General features: G+C 38.9%; 4 protein-coding genes across 5 annotated transcripts in view; all 4 read right to left on the bottom strand.

Annotated features, from left to right (window-relative positions):
- Positions 1–318: 318 nt before the first annotated feature.
- Positions 319–5420, bottom strand: tekt4 (tektin 4). The gene is made up of 7 exons (XM_042485549.2): positions 3622–5420; positions 2912–2982; positions 2661–2804; positions 2482–2568; positions 1500–1635; positions 1274–1428; positions 319–1164 (listed from the first exon to the last, which is right to left on the bottom strand). The coding sequence occupies exons 1-7, from the start codon at positions 4147–4149 to the stop codon at positions 951–953; spliced, it is 1335 nt and encodes a 444-aa protein (XP_042341483.2). The 5' UTR covers positions 4150–5420; the 3' UTR covers positions 319–950.
- Positions 5011–7550, bottom strand: LOC148189954 (polymeric immunoglobulin receptor-like). Its single transcript, XM_088075122.1, has 4 exons — positions 6969–7550; positions 5752–6048; positions 5541–5609; positions 5011–5063 (listed from the first exon to the last, which is right to left on the bottom strand). Exons 1-4 carry the CDS (start codon positions 7330–7332, stop codon positions 5011–5013), a joined length of 783 nt encoding a protein of 260 aa, XP_087931248.1. The 5' UTR covers positions 7333–7550.
- A 137-nt stretch (positions 7551–7687) lies between these two features.
- LOC121941495 (polymeric immunoglobulin receptor-like) lies at positions 7688–15511 on the bottom strand. Of its 2 annotated transcripts, none has more exons than XM_042484296.2 (9): positions 15450–15511; positions 12923–12965; positions 12314–12640; positions 11607–11930; positions 11057–11356; positions 9656–9751; positions 9249–9353; positions 9047–9117; positions 7688–8123 (listed from the first exon to the last, which is right to left on the bottom strand). In XM_042484296.2, exons 1-9 carry the CDS (start codon positions 15453–15455, stop codon positions 7965–7967), a joined length of 1431 nt encoding a protein of 476 aa, XP_042340230.2. In that variant the 5' UTR covers positions 15456–15511; the 3' UTR covers positions 7688–7964. The 2 variants fall into 2 exon arrangements, with proteins under 2 accessions (XP_042340230.2, XP_042340231.2); XM_042484297.2 differs by having other exon boundaries at positions 9047–9114; positions 15450–15508.
- A 930-nt stretch (positions 15512–16441) lies between these two features.
- metrnlb (meteorin like, glial cell differentiation regulator b) overlaps positions 16442–19382 on the bottom strand; it is a 6903-nt gene continuing 3962 nt past the window's right edge. Inside the window, exons 4-5 of the mRNA XM_042485190.2 lie at positions 17875–17934; positions 16442–17331 (exon numbers count right to left, since the gene is read on the bottom strand). Of these exons, the coding sequence (XP_042341124.1) occupies positions 17015–17331; positions 17875–17934 (377 nt within the window). The 3' untranslated portion in view covers positions 16442–17014. The remainder of the gene's footprint in view (positions 17332–17874; positions 17935–19382) is intronic.

Here is a 19382-nt window from a genome sequence, read left to right as displayed (position 1 = left end):
ATATTTAAGTGATCATTTTGTGGGCAAAGTATTCATTTAATTTGTAACATAGCAATGTCAGAAACGTTTTTGAAAGTCAAGAAACACCTTCTTTTGACGATGTAGGGCTGTGTTTTCATGTCACAGATGTTGGTGTACTTGATTATTATTTATTATTTTATTATTTTACTTTTTTAATACCAGGTAGCTTTGAGTGCAGATTAGCAAACAGAAAACATGAAAGATGCATTTTGATTAGAATGAATATCTAGTATTTAAAAGTAATTTTATATACATTTCAATATTTGCACCATAAAGGACAAAAATAACATACTGGAGCACCTTAATGTGTCTGATTTTATTATTTTAGATTTAGATGTAAAATATTGCTACACTAGTGTTTTGTGCTGTGGTAGAAGACGGCAAACTGTAATGATATGACAGAAGATGAGATATTGAGGCTCAAGAGCTCACTCTAGTGGAATAAATTATTGTCAGTCTCATATTTAACGATAGTGTAGCTTGAAATTACTTAACCCAAGAAGTGATTTATGTGCACATTTTTTGTCACCAGGGACATTAATTGAGCATGGCTACTGCTATCTTAGATCTTTTTTGTAGGCCTACTGCCCCTTATCCTGTTTTTACTGTATAATTCAAATTTACTGTTAAAAAGTGACTGCCAAACATTTCTGCTATTTACAAAGAGAAAATGTTTTTTTTAATAGTTTAAAAAAAAATTTCCATCTTGCAAAAATGAATGACTACTGGTTCCGCATTACATAAAGGGGGATAATATTAAAAACATTTTCGTACATTGTCAGCGGAGGTCAGTTTTAAGGCTTTCTTGATGACACAATATCTCACTGATTCTTACGACACAGCACAACAAAGACACTAAAAAAAACAACCGAACAAATAAACAACAATGCAAAGCAAATACCACACACAAACAGTCAGAGTCGTCTGCCTCAGTATCCTGACAACGTGGAGACTGCTGGGTATCGTTTGCGGTGAGTCATGCACTTTTCTCTCTCGATGAACAGTGAGTGTGTTTTACAGTTAATGTCCTTCTCAAGGGTAATGCGTGACTCTTCTAGGTGGGACAGGGAGCCTCTGGCCTCGCTTAGCTGCTGGTGCAGAGACGCCAGAGTGGCATCAATCTGCCTCACCTCCCCTTCCAAACTGAAGACATGAGAAGCAAACAAAGTAAAGATAGAAAGAAAGGAGATCAATGGATTAAGATGAGACTGTGTTTGTGTGCGAGCATGCGAGCGAGCGTGCGTGCGTGTACCTGAACTGAGGCTCATCTCTGCAGAGCTCCATGTTGGGTCTGAGGGAGCGGAGGTACAGTCTGGACTGAGCGACCCTCAGTGGAGCCTCTTTGTTGTGGATAGCCTGCTGCAGAGCCACAATGTTCCTCTCCTGGGCCCCAATCTGCTCCAAAATCTACAAACACACACAATCATACAACAAATAATCAATCACTCACTAAATCAGTCAATTATCTGTTCATCTACCTGTGCGAGCCTCATCTCCAGCTGGGTCTTTGCTTCTATCAGCTCCTCACAGCGCTGGCTGAAGGCTCGGTCCACAGTGGAGCACTGGACTCTCAGGTCCTCACTGGTGTCCTGCAGCACTCGCTCCACCAGCACTCTGACACACAGCAAGAGCATCACCATGTTCACTCAAACTTTTGAATAATGAGTCACATTGCTGCCTATACAGTAGATTCCATCACAACCAGCGGCAGAAGAAGTGTTCAGTTCTCTTGCTTAAGTAGAAGTACTAATACCACACTGTAAAAATACTCAGTTACAAGTGAAAGTCTTGCATTAAAAATGTAACTTGCATGTAAGTGAGTATAATCAGACTAAAATATTCAAAGTATTAAAAGTAGAAATACCCAATGCAGAGAAAAACAAAACAAAACAAAAACAAAACCCTGACAATTATTTTTTTAATTTGAAAAACAACCCAAACCTTAAAATGATTCAAAAGAAAACAGAAAAAAACTACAAAAAAATATATATATATATATAAACTAATAAAAAAGATTTAAAAAAAACTCTAAAAAGACATAAAACACACAAAAACCTTAAAGCTATTAGAAAAAATTAAAACAATACCCCACATCTCAAAATTATGAAAAAAAGAACCGCAAAAACTAACAAAAAAAGTTTTAAAACATTCTTTAATCAACTACTTATTCCAGCTTTGCTTGTATAAACTGTTTGATTATGTAATATGTCAGCAAATATATTTTATAGACTCTTGTTAGATTTTTATGCAAAAATTTTAATTTGTCAAGTAACTAATGCTTTCAGATTATAAATGTAGCAAAGTAAAAAGTACAATATTTTCTTCTGAAGTCCAGCGGAGTAAAAGTATATAGTGGCCCAAAAAGAAAATACTCAAGTAGCGTACGATTATCTCAAATTTGTACATAAGTACAGTACCTGAGTAAATGTATTTACGGTCTGAACCACAGCACGTTCTGACCTGAGACTGTTGGTGGCCTGTTCTTCCTGCAAGGCCTTGGACAGGTTGTCCTGTGTAAATTTTGTCCATGATGTGCAGTTAGAAACCCTGCAACAGACCACAAGACAAAAAAAAATTGTGCATACTGTTTCTCATTTTATGTTTTGTAAAAGATGTTACGCACAGAAACAAAGACTCACTGGTCCTGCACGGTGGCTGAGCTGGGGTGGTGCTGTGTAGCCAGACTCATGTTACTGTATCTTCCACTCTGGTCATCAAAGTTGTAGGCCTGGTATTTATCAGACCAGTCCAACTCTAACGTCTGCTTGGCTTCTCTGTTCATCCTGATGCACACAAAGACACAAACTGAAGTAAGAGCTTCAGGACATTTCATACTTGGGTTTGCATATCAGGCAGTTTAACACTCTGGTTTACAGGTTTTGACACTCACTTGATCTGACTGACAACCTGAGCAGTTGTTCTCTTCAGAAGAGCCTGGACGCTCCTGATCAAATCCACTTCCTGCAAAACACACACACTTCTGGTTAGTGTGTGTCACGGTGTGCCCTCTGCTGGTGCTGTTTCAATGTTACACTTAATTCACTGTTAAACACATGATCCTGAGAATATTAGGCCTAATATAAGAGCACAACTTTGGTACATGAAACATCAGAAAAAAAGAGACAGCAAAAAAGGTACGACATCAAGTGTCGGAATGAAAGTCCAAAAGTCAAATAATTCATACAGCTAATTTCGGGGGGAAAAAACAACAAATACAAACACAACACATTTCTCACATTTTAAAAGCCGGAGTAATAAAAAAAGTTTGCATTTTTGCTTAAAAATAAAATAATTATCATCAAGATGGTTCAGATATTTTTTAAATCACTTTCCATTGATTGATTCCGTTGATTTTTATTAATCTATAACTTGAAAAAGTAGCATCCCAAAATAAGTATGATGTTTCCATTCTAAAAGTTTTTCTTATTGACATTACTTTTAATGTGTTAACATTGATATATCAGGCTATGTTGCTTACATTTCACGTTACATTATTTCTCTTTTTTCATGCAAAGACAGTGATCCTCAGTGATATTGGGGATGAGGAGTGATTCTGTTTTACAAACAACCTTATGATAAACTTTATTGTAAATAAGTTACCTTGAGCAGCTCCTCCTCCACGGTGTCTCGGACCAGGTCTGGTCCCAGTCTTCTGGTCCTGCATTTGAGATTATCGGTAGCGATGGCGTACGGAGTCTCAGTGGCGTCCAGCGCCTTCTCCAGCCGGCTCTTCAGCGCCAGCAGCGCCTCCGTGTCGGCCAGCAGCTGCTCGATGTGCCGCTGCAGCTCAGACTTCCAGTGGTGGATCTCTTGTAGTCTCCCTCCCAGGAGACGTGTCCCCTGGGCCTGGGTCTTCAAAGTGGCTGCCTCGGTGTCCTGGTACAGAGTTTTGGACTCTCGCTGGATGCTCCGGGCCTCATGTTGGTCGGCACCGGCCTGCTGGAGGATGGTGTGGTAGTTGGAGAACCACTCACCCGCAGAGTACTTGGCAGAGCGGTACCCCGCTGTGGCTGAACCCGAGGATGGCTGCGGGACATCCGGCTCTACAGGAGGCTCTCTCTGTGGGACACCCTGAGCCACAGCTCTGCTGTCATAGTGTGGCCTCGACACTAAAACCTCAGAGCTCATTTTCTGACTATCAACGGCAATTAAAACAACTGATTGGCTGATTTGCAGATTTTGGCCAAAACAAAAAAGCTGAGCGAGTGATGCAGAGTTTGTTCAGTCCTGAAGCAGCTGTATGTTTGTTTGGTGTTGCCTGGTTACTCCTGTTGGCAGCAGCAGCTCCGGCAGCTCAGGTGACTAATTATCACAGCTAATAGGGACTAAATGATCATTTTAGTCATTAATTAAGTGGAATATAGGCTACTCAGTAGAACAGTTCCCAACTGCTGCAGCCACTGGGTGAAAATTTCTCCTGAGTCATTAGTTCACGAGCAGCACATAAGAGAAATTATTATTTTTAAATAGAAGGAATTAAAGCATATTGCAAGACTAAAGTGCAATTATTTAAAACCAGGGGCATTTCTAGGATTGGAAGACATTGTCACAATAGTTTTTAAAAGAAAACATGCCTTCCAAACCTGGCAAAAAAGGGAAAAGGATAAAAAGGTGAATTTTAAATTTTTTAATGATATTAACGACCTTTCAAACTTGTGTGCCTGCCAAAATAAAAATTGTGAAAGTGACACTAGCCAACAAGAAACTGTAAAAACAGAAATTATTTTTGGATTTGTTGTTGAACACATCATGTGGAACTGAAGCATTTTCCCCAAGTCACTCAGAGAGGCTTGAGAAAAAATATTTGTATCTTTGGGGAGCGAAAAAAACAAACAAAAACAAAACAAAAAAACAGCCACCACTCCTCCTGTGATAAATAAGGAAACGTCCCTTAGGCCTGTTCTTATTTTTGAAAAAACAAACAAACAAACAACAACAGAAAACAAAAAGATTAGGCCACATAATACCAACAACAGGGCAATAAAATAGTTACTGTGTGGGGGTGACGTCATTGAGAGACGGATTCTGCGCAGTAGTGATATCTGCGGTGGAGGAGTTCCCACCAAAACAGCCATGTGACCAATAGCAAGCAACTCCCTTGGATGAGAGCATGTGGATTGGCTGTTAATCATGGCGGAAAAAAAACATTTGTATAATTGAATAACTCATTATAACTCATTTGAGGTGTACTTTGAGTTTTCAGTTTGGCCTATGTCCAGTGGGCTTTATGACCTATACTGCAGCCAGACACCAGGGGACGATCGAAATTGAAAAGCCACACTTTGGGGAAGCTGTTATGTTTTCCATCTTTACATATAGTCTATGGTTATATCAGCCTCAAACAGAAAACAACAGAAGTGGCACCAAATACCCAGAACACCTCAGTGTATGTTTAATTTTCATGTTCTTTTTTTTACGTTAAATAAGAACACTAGTCTCACTGTTGGTCCACCACATGGGGACACACACACACACACACACACACACACACACACACACACACACACACACACACACACACCTTTGATATGTTTTCCAGGGTTCCTCAGTGATGTTTGGGATCACAGTGCTGGTCTGCTGTGGAAAGACTGTCAGGAAAAAAAACTGACTCTGAAGCTTTTTTTTAAAAAAATATTCTGATTATTTCGTCATCAACAAAAAGAAGAGAAAATGGGTTTTAATTTAAATTTCCAGCTGCTTTGAACTCTGTTGCTCTTTTTAACATCTTACCGGACAGTTGAATCTTGGTGTAGTTAGCAGCAGTCCACTGTAAATCTGAACCACACCAGTCTGTACCAGCATCCCCTGCTCTCAGCTCCGTGATCGACACCAAGAAAGAGCTGGAGGAAACATTATCATACAGCGTGAACCTGGTTTGACTCATCAACACTTCTGTACAGTTGTTGCAGTGGTCCCCCTTACAGAGGAACTTCCTGTTATCGATGTCTTTGGGCGGATAGGGACACTGCAAAGCCACCAGATGTCCCACAGTGTCACTAACATCTTTTGACTTTACACAGCAGCACTCTGTAAGAAAGACGAATGAGAAAAACATTTCAAAATCACAACACACATGCAGTCATCCAATTTTCTTCCATACAACTTTCTCAAGGCATTTAATGCCTTTTGTCAGACATTAGAGAGATGCCATGAAAGTAAGGGCGAGGGAGAGTGATGGGGAATGACATGCAACAGAGGATCATCTGACATTTAAAAAAAAGCTTTGGTTCATGGTTCCTTAGCCTCTAGGCCTTTCAGATTTTTTACGCAGCAAATAAACTTAAAATAAAAATTTTCTCATGACTTTGGGTGTTGGTTGCATTGTTACGGCAGCTGTCTGACGGTAAAACAAACAACATCAGAGGCTGTCATAAGCACAGACATCTGCCTCAGAAAAGCAATATAAAACACATGACAAGGAATTGGAAAATTAAACACAAATGCCAATTAAATTGAAATTAAATGAATTATTTTTTTATGCAGGGAAAAACTGTGCAACAGACATAATATATACAGTATTGTGTAGAAGTCTTTATGTGCAGTGTATGTGCAAGATGTACTCCTTACATTGTGCAGTTCTTCTTATTGTTGAAAAAGTTCACAAAATGTTATATAACAACAGCAAATAATAAATAAATAAATTTGGGGATGAGGGATAAAGAAATGAGAGAGACTGAATTTCCACTGTCATATTTTGATAAACAAAGAAATAATCAGTAAACAGCATATGACTAAGCTCTTGTGAAATAAATCAAATAGATGTTTTAATTTTTAATTACATTAACTATGAATTCTATTGGATTTTTTTTTAAAACTAACTAATAACAATTGATTCCTTTTATGCTATTATTATTATTTTATAAAAATTGGGCAGCCTGTCATACAACAATGGCATAAATATTCATACCATATTGTCATCATAAAATTTAGCAAATTGGTTTATTTACCTGGCACTACTACCAATTTTACTTTAGCAGGGCAGGAATCATAACCAGTCCTTGTTACCCCACACCAGCATGTCCCAGCGTCTGTATGACTCTGATTTGAAATGGACGCTGTAAAGACTCGTCTCTGTTTGTAATCATGGACGGAGTATCTGTTCCTTTTTGTTTCCGTTGTCCTAAAAAGGACGTCATCATTGTTGTCACAGTTGTTCTTACACAGGAACTTCTCATGAGACTCATAACCTCTGTTACAGCGACAAGAAACTTTCACTTCTCCCCTTTCATATCCTGACACATGGATCTCCTTTCTTTCACTCCTCACACAACTCAGAGGGACTGAAGCCATGTTATTGAAATTGATTAGCATTACCAAATCAAAGCAATCTTGTGGCGTTGTGTTTTGTGGACACTCCTTGTTATTTGCTCTGTGCGATTATATGTTTTATTGTTGATGAGTGCACTGAAACACATTCAAAATCAACTGGTTGACACTAACCAGAAATCTGACTGTATGTTTAAGGATGTGGAATTTATCAGCGGGTTGATCTGAAGGGGTGTGTCATCCTCGAATTTACTTAAATGAATCACTTTTTTTTTTTATGTTAATTCATTAACTGATATTCACTGACAATGTGGCGGAGTTGAGTTTATGTATCACTTCTGCAGAGTAAAAAAATTGAATAAAACAAAAAACATTAGTGATGAGTTGTCTCAGCACAAGCTTACTTTTCTTGGTTTTGTTTATTTATTCACTTTTACTAGTAAGACATATACATATAGGTTATTTACATTTGGGATATTCAGCTGAAATGTTTAACCACAATTTCTTATAGGGAATGTAACTGAGTAACAGTTTGTTATATTAACATTAAGCAAAAAAAGTAGTCCTAATGACTGTGAAGTAAACGAAAAAATGTGTAAAAATATGGCGTGGTCAGGTTCATGTGGTTCCAAATGGGGCCTAAAAATGCAAGGTTTGATCACAGATGTGCATGTCGTTCATCTCCTATTAGCGTAAACCTGATTGCAGTAGATATCATCTGTTGTGGTGAAGTTTTGGTACACAGAGTCTTGCTCGGCATCATCATAGAGTTGACAGGCGCTCTGCTGTTTGGAGGTCCTCTGCTTTGAGTACGCTACACCTTGATTTTCATAAAACTAAAAAAGCAACAACAAAAATGAACAGATAAGAGGGTGACGTTACTCAGATGATAATTCATAGTATTGTACATAAGAAATGGCCAAAAATGTAGTTAGCTGCTTTTTACATTTTCTCAAAACTTTGTTCCAGAGCAAGACACTGTTCAATTATTTTGATGACCCCTTAATTTTCATTTTGCACTCCTGTCAAGTTACAAGAATGAGAGTCTCATGCTGGCAGCTCTGTGAGGCTATACACACAGCAGTCTTTCAAGCTAAATGCTAACATTAGCACACTAACATGCTTACAGTGGCAATACCAAGTTGCTGATGTTCAGCAAGGTGTAATTTTCACCATAATCTTACTAATATGTATTAACATGCTGACATTTGCGAGCTAGAAATAAATGTAAAGTACACTTGAGGTTCATGGGACTGTCATTACTTTAGCTGACTATTAAATTCTGACATGACACTGGCATCAAAGTCACCTGGATTGACCCTCTGGGAAACATGAATGTCAGTACAAAACTTTGTGGCCACCAAATTGATAGCTGTTCAGATATTTTGGTCTTGGCCAAAGTGGCCAAAGTGGTAAACCAACTGACAGTCTGTTATTAACATCCTTAAAGCCACGGGGCTATAATGGTTTAAAATATTTTCAAAGAAAAACTGCCAGCAATTTTCCTGCAGGTATTCCAGGCAACACAAGAAATTGTGTTTTTGGTGACCTCCTGACCTTTCCTCTGATGCTATTTATGGTTTCATGAGTATAATCCCTTCAGATTTTAAAGATCGCACTCCCTTTCAGTACCCTGAAAATAAACTTTACATATTCAGCCCCACCATTAGAAAAAAACAAAGTAATTTGTTCTGACTGTAATAAAAACACTGTAGTCTCGTTTGTCCATTGAAAAGACTTTCCATTTTAGCTTTCTTACATCTGCTCCGGCTATCACCTCCTCTGTTATCGTTGCCATGGTTTTGTTTTCTTTAATGTTGGCTCCAGCTGCTTGAAACACACATGGTTACACAAAAAACAGTTACACAGTTAGTTTGAATACATACATGTTTGCCTGTGTGTGTGTGTGTGTGTGTGTGTGTCTGTGCACATAGCTCTGTGCATTTGTGTGTGAAACATACCTCGCACTTTGAAACATTTGTATTTATAAACCATGACCAGGGCAAAAGTCAGTGTGAGCAACAGAGCAGGCACAATGGCAACCACAGGCTTAAAGAGAGCGGCATCTATGGAGAAAAAAAAAAACTGAGTAAAAATACACTTCCTGAAAACACACATCAGCTGCACACTCCTCACATATGTGTTATCACACTTTTAAGCACATTTCAGCAGAAGTGGCACTAAAATACAGAACTATGCCCTTTTGTGGTGGAATTGTTAACATTTAAATATATATAAAGCACTAACGGAAAAAGTAGTCATTGTGCAGAATGGCCAATTTCAGAATCATATATTCACATCAAACCAATTGTACTATTGGTATAATTTATACAGTTTATAGTCCACATACAAACACACAAAAATCTACCTTTGCTCTGTTTTCCAGGGATTTGTGTTGATTGTGATTCAACAGGTTCCACTGCAGGGATGGTAGAGATAACAGTGCTGGTCTGCTGTGGAAAGACTGAGAAAGATTTTTTTTATTATACTTATCAAATATTGTTATTGTAGCTGTGTTGGCAGCAGGGCTCTGGGGATAGCAATCTCAATTGGCCAGTTGGTCGCTCCACCAACTTGCTCCTGTATCTCAACAACTATTTAAAGTACTGAGATGAAATTTGGTACATATATTAATATTCCTCAGAGGATGAATCCTTATTATTTTGGTGATCCTCTGACTTTTTATCTACAACACCAGAAGGTTAAAAATTTCACTTATCCAGTGAAAAATGTTTGAAATGTCTCAAAATCTACTGCATGAATTGACACATTTTATACAGTCGTTTGTGGTTCTCAAATGATGTATCCTGATAATTTTGGTGAGTTTTCCACTGGTCCTGCTTTGAGGTTGTCTTAACAACTGACAGATATACTGCACAATTTCTTTACACACATTGATGATGGTGATGCCCTGACTTTTTTGTAGCATCATCAATGGGTACAATCTTCCGTTTTTTCAAGTCCTTCACTTTATGACCAAATAACTGCACAAGTAATGACATTAACTCGGCATACTTGATGTTTAGTGCAGCAGATATTAACATGCTGACATACTGGACTCCGGTGGCGAACAACATAAGAATTTCACTTGCAATGCACACACTCTACAAATCATGCTTTCAATTCAGCTTTAAATATATACTTGATAGAATATAAAGGCAGTTTTGTTATCATTATGTCATGGTGGCATGATGCAGACCTGAGTGAACTCAACATGCAGAGAATACCAAGTTTACACAGAAAGGATTGAACCTGGATATAACTCACAGCTACAGACATGTATACTGTAATTTATCAAGTTATGCTCACATCTGTTTTAAGAGACAATTGAAAACTCAATTGTTCCGAGAACACCTAGGCACTTAACCTGACTCTTCTCCTCTTTGCCCTTTGGGGTAGAGTAAGTCAGATGGTCCAAAACCCAGCACCTAATGATTATCTAGCACTGACAAAGTCGTGTGATGTTGTATGTTGATTGTCATCGTAAGTAGTGAAACTGAGATTGTTGAATCTCAGATGCTGAGATCGCTACTGGTTATTACTTTGGTTTCCAAAAAAAAAAAAAAAAAAAAAAGGGGGTGTGTGGCTGTGCGGCATTTCTTCTGCCACTAGACGGCAATACCTGTGACCAATCACACCTGAAGCACTTTTTGCACTTACTAAGGGTTTTTTCCTTAAGTCTAAATTCTTGCTTGTGTTGTACGTCGCTTTGGATAAAAGCGTCTGCTAAATGAAATTGTAGAATCTGTTGCTCTTTGCATCATCTTACCCACTGACAGTTGAATCCTGGTGTAGTTAGCAACAGTCCATTGTGAGTCTGAACCACACCAGTATGTCCCAGCATCCCCCACTTTCAGCTCCGTGATCAACACCAAGAAAGAGCTGGAAGAGACATCATCTTGCAGCGTGAACCTGCTTTGATGCGTCACCATGTCTGTACAGTTGTTGCGGTGGTCTCCTTTACAGAGGAACTTCCTGTTATCCCTGTGTTGAGGTGGATAGGGACACTGGATAGCCGCTGGATGTCCTACAATGCTGCTCATTTTGTTTGACTTCACACAGCACCACTCTGTGAAAAATAACAGAGGTGTGAGCCAACACCGCATAATGCTCAACTCAGATCAGAGAAGGATGTGTTTGATTTGCCTTTCTTTCTGATATTTGATATATTTTAAAAATCACCCAGGTGACAAATCAAAACCTGTTTCAGAGACCTTTTTTCCCCCTCAATATCTATTTAACAGAAAACTGTTTTCTGAATGACTTACATACTGTGAAAAATCATGGTTTACTGAAATATGATGAGGTAAATCTCTTACCTTTGACCTCTAGCTCAAAAGCAGAGAAAATATCCAGGCCAGAGTTTACGCGGACACCACAGAGGTACGACCCAGAATTATTTAGCATCAAACTGGTAATGGTCACTGTAAATTTCCCCAACGCCTTGTCATCTGCGAGTCTGAACTGTCCGTTTTGTTTGTTGTCAGAGGTGATTATTGCCGTCTCCTGACATGTGGAGGGCTTGTTTCCTCTGCAGATGTACTTCAGATTGTCCTGGTACTTACTGGACACATATGGGCAACTGATGGACCCTGAACTCCCCTCATAACTTTGGATTTTGGTGGATTTATCACAGCAGTTGTCTGTCAACAAAATAAACATCACAAACTGTTAAAAATACAGATGTTTTACTCGAATAAAAAAAAAAAATAAATCTTTTTTTAAGTATTAAAGTGTAAAAAGTAACTATTTCTGTCAGATAAATAATGAAGTAACAAGTACATTATTTGCCTCATTAATGTTAAGTAGAAGTATAACAACACAGAATATAAAAAGTATACGTATCTAAAAAAATGTACTTAGTATACAGAGCTTGAGCAAATGTAATTCCACAACTGTAAATGAGTCTAATTGTTTAATGTTATATGGCCTCATACTTGGAAACAAGATCTGGATGAAATAATGAATTTTACTTGACAATGTGGAAATTTTGCCCTGTGGTTTATTTATCTATTTTTTCATGTACCTTGTCCTACTTCAAGCTTTACTTCAGTGTAGAAATCCTTTCCAGTCCTCGTCACCCCACACCAGTATTTCCCAGCATCCACAAGACTCAGATCAGAGATAGTCGCTGTAAAGACTCGACTGTGTTTGTCATCACTGATGGAGTATCTGTTCTTCTTTGCGCTTGTCGTTGTAATAAGAACATCATCGTTGCTACATTCATTCTTGCACAGGTACTTTTCATAAGATTCGTAACCCCCTCCATAGGGACAAACAACTTTACCTTCTCCCCCTTCATATCCGGACGCATGGATCAGCCCGGCTGCACTCCTCACACAGCTCAGAGCCACTGAAAAGACACGACAATATGAAATAAACAACAACAAAAATCCCTGGAAATGGGTTATTGCAATTTATATTTTTTCCATTTTAAGGTTTATGCAACTTCTTAACAGTTTATTGAATATTTGAATCTGTTGCCATTTTTAGCTTATCATGCCTACACAGTGTATGCTTACTGTGTTACAGCTGTACAATAATATTACAAAGACCAATATCAAGGTTTAGTGTTCTGTCATATTGCATTTGCATAATAGTAAATGTATTTACTAATTTAATCAAAATAACTTACCGTACAGGGTGATCATTAGGTTCTGAAGGCTCCACATCACCATCTTATTGCATTGAAATTCATCAGAAATAGAAACACATGAGACATGTCTTTAGAGAAAATGTCACACCCATAATATGTCAGCATGCAACAGAAACCCTTTCACTTCCTCAACTAGATCACGAAGGTTTATCAACCCTAAACTACAATAACAATACATCCGTTAAAACAAATGATTTTCCCGTCTTGTGCAAGCTTTCTCATGACTGAATTGTTTTATAAAATTGCTACAAATCTGTAAAAGAAGGAATTATGTGATCGATCTAATGTCAGTGAAACTGACTAAGTGGAACAAAGAAAACAAAAACTCACCTTCATTCGAATCAGATTGGAATGAATTAATATTTGTATAAATTACAAAAAATTCTTTCTTTTTAGTTTTATAGACGTGTAGGTAAATTTGCAATAGAAGTTGAATCACATGTTCATACTGAGACCACAGAGAGGCACTCTATTCAACCGTATACTCTCGTGTACTCACATAGTGCATGAGTGCAACTGCACAGTAAATGAGCTTTTATCCTCATCTAACATTTAAACATTATCCTGTTACCAGCATGAAAGTAAAAAAACAAACAAACAAGCAGAACAAAAAAAGAGTTTCAACTGAATAATTTGATTTTTGTTCTTCTTTCTAATTTACCTAGTCCAATAATGCAGTTTCAAAGAAACTTCACAGTATAACTTCAGTACACTCTGTGCCTCCTCAAGCTACATAAAATATCTTTCAGAAGGCACTCAAATAGTGAAATCTGAAAACAACTGCTAACTTGAATCACTAACGCTACATAAGACAGATTTATCCAAGTGTTAACTACAAAAGTCTTTGACATTCGTGTAGAAACCTGCAGATACTCTCGTAGACTTGTGTTAATACTCAAGTATTTTAACAATTGTCAGAAACAAACATAAAGTTTTAAACGGACTAACTAGATTTTTATAATGATACTATTAACAAAGCTATTGAATTGAAAGTCATTAATTAATTAATTACTGTTTTTCTCTCTATGAATCCATTTTAAAGGGGTGCTGTAGAATTTTCATTTCTTTAAATTTCATTTAACTGTTTGGAGTAATCCACACTCTCTTCAGTCTTTCATAAAATGCAGCCAATGGTTCTGTAAAACTATGTCTTGAGTTATTCTGTGTATAAATGTGGCATTAAAAGTCATTGCAAAACAGTTAAAGAAATTCTTTTAATAAATGCATTTACAGTTTTATTGTTATGTCCACCATTTATCAAAGTTATTATTTGCACCTCTCATGACCGTTTTACTTTTTTAAATAGCATTTTAGTACTTTGTGTTTCTGAAATTACTGTAGCACTGACAACTAACTGTATATTTAGTCACTTCATAAAAGTCAAAAAACATTCAAAATATCCATAGTTATTGTAGTGGCATACAGTTGTTACTCTAATAGTATATAATAAAATAAATGCCAGATCTGTGGTTAAGATCTCTATTTTAAGTTGATATGTAAACTTCATTGATTGCATCAAGACAGTTTCATTGAATATGAGTTTTTTGTTTGTTTGTTTTTGTTTTACTGTGGACCCCCTGTAGAAACCAGACATACTTACAACATAAAATTTTGTGCCACCATTTAAAGCCACTGACCCCACCCTGTCCAGCACATTATAAAATGCCAGTGGTGGTATATGTGGGTGAAAGCATGCGTGTATTTTCCCTGAGCTCAGCCATTCCCTGGACTCCAGCTGACCGCTCAGCTGTGCTTCTCGCATACTGCAGCACAAACTGTTTCCATACCTCGCACACTCTCACACCGAAAGGTTAACATTAAGACCCCCGTGCGGAGGGATAAGTGTGTCCCGAATTAGCGAGGATGCCAAGGCGAGCTGGGCTGTTGCCAGGTTGGCTTGCCAAGGAGTGTTGGGTGTTGCTACGGTGGGTTGGGTTTCTGCCGTGAGGCCTGTTTGCATGTCGGCAGTGTGCAGGACGCGTGTGTTGTGGTCTTCTCAAACTACCCAAGACACACACAGGCCCGCACGCACGCACACACACACACACACACACACACACACACACACACACACACACACACACACACACACACACACACACACACACACACACACACACACAGTATGGGGAGGACTGTTATATATAGGTGACCCTCTCAAGTCTTTGGGATCTATCTTAAACCTTCAAGGCATGTGTTAATGTCTCCCTCTACGTATTAGTCTCCTACCCTCTCTTTCTCAGTTATTCAATCACTGTAAGCTTTGTTTGCAATAAAGAAAATCATTTTACCTAATACCATAGCCTTAATTTAAACTGGAGACACTCCCTGCCTGTTTAAAAGTTGCATCAAGGGAAGCTCTCCTTCTGAACACACCTTAAAAGTAGGATATCTTGCTTGGATTTTGACAGCTCTGTTTAATCTGTCCCATTTTTAACTCCCTGCACTTTAGTGGCTGAATTACTTATTACAGATTTGAAACAAAAAAAGCACCAGTTTCACTCACCTGCATGCTGAAATTGTGCTTGTCAGGTATAAGGAATGGTTGTTTTTACTCGAGAGTACTGCACACATGGTTTGTCTCTGCAGACAGAGGTGTGTGTGTGTGTGTGTGTGTGTGTGTGTGTGGGGGAGGAGACATTCCATCCATTCTTGCTCTTCCTGAGGAAAGAGCGAAAGCATCACACACATACAACTGCTGACAACAGGCGGAGGGAGAGGTGCACATACACCCCTCTAAGGTCATTCACACATCCGCCTCTTCTCCTCAGGTCTCCACCCATCGAACTCTAACAGTCTCAAACATCCATCCATCCAACAGTAGTTTTTATTCTGACAGCTGTAAATGCCCCACTGGAAAAAAACATTGTTGGTCTGAGTTGCATTTGTACGGAGCCCCTGAAATCCAGAAAGGTAATTCATCTGTTGTGCTCATAGTTCAGGCTTGTATGATAATTCAGGCCTCAGGAGTCTGCTTTCTTAAAACTCGAGGGGGAAAAAACATTAGCACATTAGCTATTCAATTGGACCTGGATGGCCATGTTGGAAAATATAACTGCTTCTCTTGTTTTTCTCTCTCAGCGGTGAATGTATGAACACACGCGCACAGGCACAGAGGATGCCAACCAGAACGGTGGCTCCTCAAAGCTCCACAGGGGTTGCTACGCCAGCACTGACGCACTGCTGCTCTCCCGCCGGCTTATGGTCACTGAACACTCATAATGTTTTTTTTCTTTGGGTAGTTAGGTTGATAATATCTCTTTGTTTGCAGCAGAACAGGCTGGTAACTTTTGCTCCTTCATTTTTTGGCCCTACTATAAATTCACTTGCCATCTGCCTTTACTTATCTGCTCCTCAACCACACTGAGACTCACTGTGTCTTACAGTACGAGACACACTAGTACAGGTTTGTTCAAATGAAATATTAGGACATGCATGCTCACTCACAAACAGAGGAATGGACAGATCAAATGTACACCTTTTAAAAGAAAGACAGGCTGAAGCGTGGCTTTTTATTTTCTGTATATGTATCAGACCCTCTGAACTCAAAACACACACTTAAAGACTCACAGAGCTGCATACTGAACACTTCTGTCAGAAGACTCCTAAATTTTACAGAAAGCTTTTTACAAAGCAAACATTCATTTCGAGAATGATCACACAAGCAGTATCGTCATGGGAATAAAAACTTTGACCAGTTAGGCACAAAATTAATTTAAGCTCATCATTCATTCATTCGCTGCCTCACTCATGCATCAACATATTTACAGACAATATACAAGTCCAGTCAAATGGGCAGATTTTAGTTTAGGCAGCACAACGGCACTAAAATGTTCAAACTATCCGACTGGCTTTTCTGCCACAAGGCAACAAACAACTTCCACAGCACTGAATAGAGCCATGCTAAAGTTTCCCTTAATGGCGATGGGGGTCTGAAACTCTGCTTATCTTTCTGATGGCCTCAAAGATTAAGTCGCTCCAGCCTCCAAGTGTCTGCATGTCCCCCTTTGTGTCTTCCTCACTGACTGTTTTTGAGAAGCACTTCACCCTGTTTTACCCACCAGGAGATTTTCAGTCTGTGTCTATTTCACAGGGGTTTGTTCCCGCTCTCTGTGCTGTGATGTACAACTTCAAGAAGTCTTTGTAGCGAGGTGCACAGCCAAGCCAGGCTTCACCAAAATAAATAGAACCAGTCAAAAGGTACTCATCTCCTCCAGGATGCAAAGTGCACTGTGCGGGAACATTGATGCGTCCACCCCAGCCCCGCCCTTTGGCCCCACCCCAAGCGAACACCCCGCTCTTCTGACGGAACAGCCGACTCAGAGTCACCACAACAGCAGAGTGGTCGTCTGTACCTGACGCCACGCTTCGCAAGATGCCACTGCCAGCTATAGAGACAGGAACAGGAGAATTAATTAATCACAAATTCACATTTTGTGGTTGCCCATTGTTGCCCTAATGGCCACTGTTAAGTATCAGTTTAATAGTTTTGCTTTTAGTTTGACTGTTTGGGATGTGCTTATTTGCTTTCATGTTGAGAGATACATAAATATATATCTTCAGCTAGTGAGCTTGGCTTAGTATAAAGACTAGATAAGAGTAGTATAAGACTTGAAGCAGTAACTTCCTGAAGTCTCTGCTGGTTGAATGTCAACTGCTCCCAACCAAGAAAGAGCCTGGCACATTATTCCCCCCCAAAATACGTTTTTTTTAATGCACTTTAATGCACAGAGCTAGCAGTTACCTCTTGTTTTCGGTCTTTCTCCTAAACTAAGCTAACCTACTGCAGGCTGTAGCTTCATATTTACCGCACAGACAGGAGACTGGTTTCAGTCTCCTCGCATAACACTTTGGCAAGAAAGGGAATAAGCATATTTCCTAAACCATAAAATAATTTCTTTAATTTAGTTGTGTGTTTGTGTGTAGTTTACCAAAGTCGCTGGTGCACACAGCCATAAGGACCTCTTCATCTGAGCAGGGTTTACAGGTGACTAAAATGGAAAATGTGAAAAAAGAAAACATAAGAAACCACAGCTCTTATCGACACATAATTCATTTTCTTTCCTCTTTAGTTTTCTGTCATCCTGTGAGTTGTGTGAGCCTCTATCTGTTTCCTGCTCTCTCTTTTTCTCTGCATTAGCGGGTATTTATGAGTCAACAGAGACATCAAGAGAGTATGTGAATGAGAACAGCAGGTGAGGGAAGAAACGTAATCACAGAATTACCCCTTGACCCTGTCAGCTATAAAAACAGCTATAAAACGCCCAGACGCCCAGACAGACAGGCATGGACAGGCTTTCCTCTGTCTCATTAGTCCTCCACTCCACCCACCGTCCCTCTGCTACACAAGACTGCTTTACTCACACGGGTGGGCTCCCCCAAAAAACCCTGCTTTTCGGGCGGGGGTCTGTTCTTGATTGACAGTTGAGAGGCGATTGGCTGACCCTTGTGTTTGACCCTGACGTGACCTTTTGATTGGCCTGCTTGTTTTCATAAGTCTGACTGAGACGAGGGAGTGTAAGAGTGAGGAAGTGGGAGAGGAGAGGGTGTCGGAGAGGAGCAGCATGTAGGTGAGATGAAGAAATAGGGTGAAACAGTAAAATGGCCTTTTGTCACATTCACTTTACGTCAGAGAGAGGACGGTGCAGTAATTAAATCAATTTACACAGAAACAGGCCGTGTAAAAACAACTTAGTCGAGTCGGTTAATCTACTGCTGTGAACATTTAAAAATTTTCAACAATGTTTTTAGTTCTTCTTGTGATAATGAAGTCTTAATCGTGACCAGTTTTGGGAGCATTTGCTTGCTGGTGTGTTCAAATTCACAAACACTCAACAAATGGTGGACAAAATATAAAAATAATTTACTTAAAGGTCCAGTGTGTAGAAAACCTCTCCCGAACTGAATGGCCCGATCTAGAGCAGGTGTTCAATTTGTCCCTTCTGAGCTATTTTAGAAACAACATGGCAAACTCCGTGGAGGAGGATCCTTTCTATTTGTAGATTTAAACGGCATACTCTCAAATAACTAAAACACAACAATAAATAATACACACAATCCTCATTTTTAATAAGACACAAGTCTTATGTTTGGAAAATGGCTATCAGTACTGTAAACAATCACCAAAGCCACTATCATGTTTGTGGCATAAGATTAGTGTCAAAGGAAAATTACATTTTCAGTTCTACTGTGTGTTATGAACATGTGAGTGACAAGTGAGACTAAATGCTGTGACCTGTTAAAAAACTAATATGAGCTGGTAGAAAGGAGAAAACAGTCAGTATCGCTGTTTGAATAGAAAATCACAAGATAAAACTCAAAAACGTCAGTGCTTATTAGTGCACAATACACAATAGTGCATAATAGTGCATAATACAATGCTTATTAGTGCAAACAATACAACGCAAATGTCCAATGTGAATAAGACTCTATCTCTTAT

Source organism: Plectropomus leopardus, chromosome 3 (assembly GCF_026936395.1).
Source record: "Plectropomus leopardus strain MGB_pleo_1.0 chromosome 3, ASM2693639v1, whole genome shotgun sequence".
Lineage (NCBI taxonomy): Eukaryota > Metazoa > Chordata > Actinopteri > Perciformes > Serranidae > Plectropomus > Plectropomus leopardus.
The sequence above is the reverse complement of the archived record's forward strand: the minus strand, read 5'-3'. Positions and strand labels throughout refer to the sequence as shown.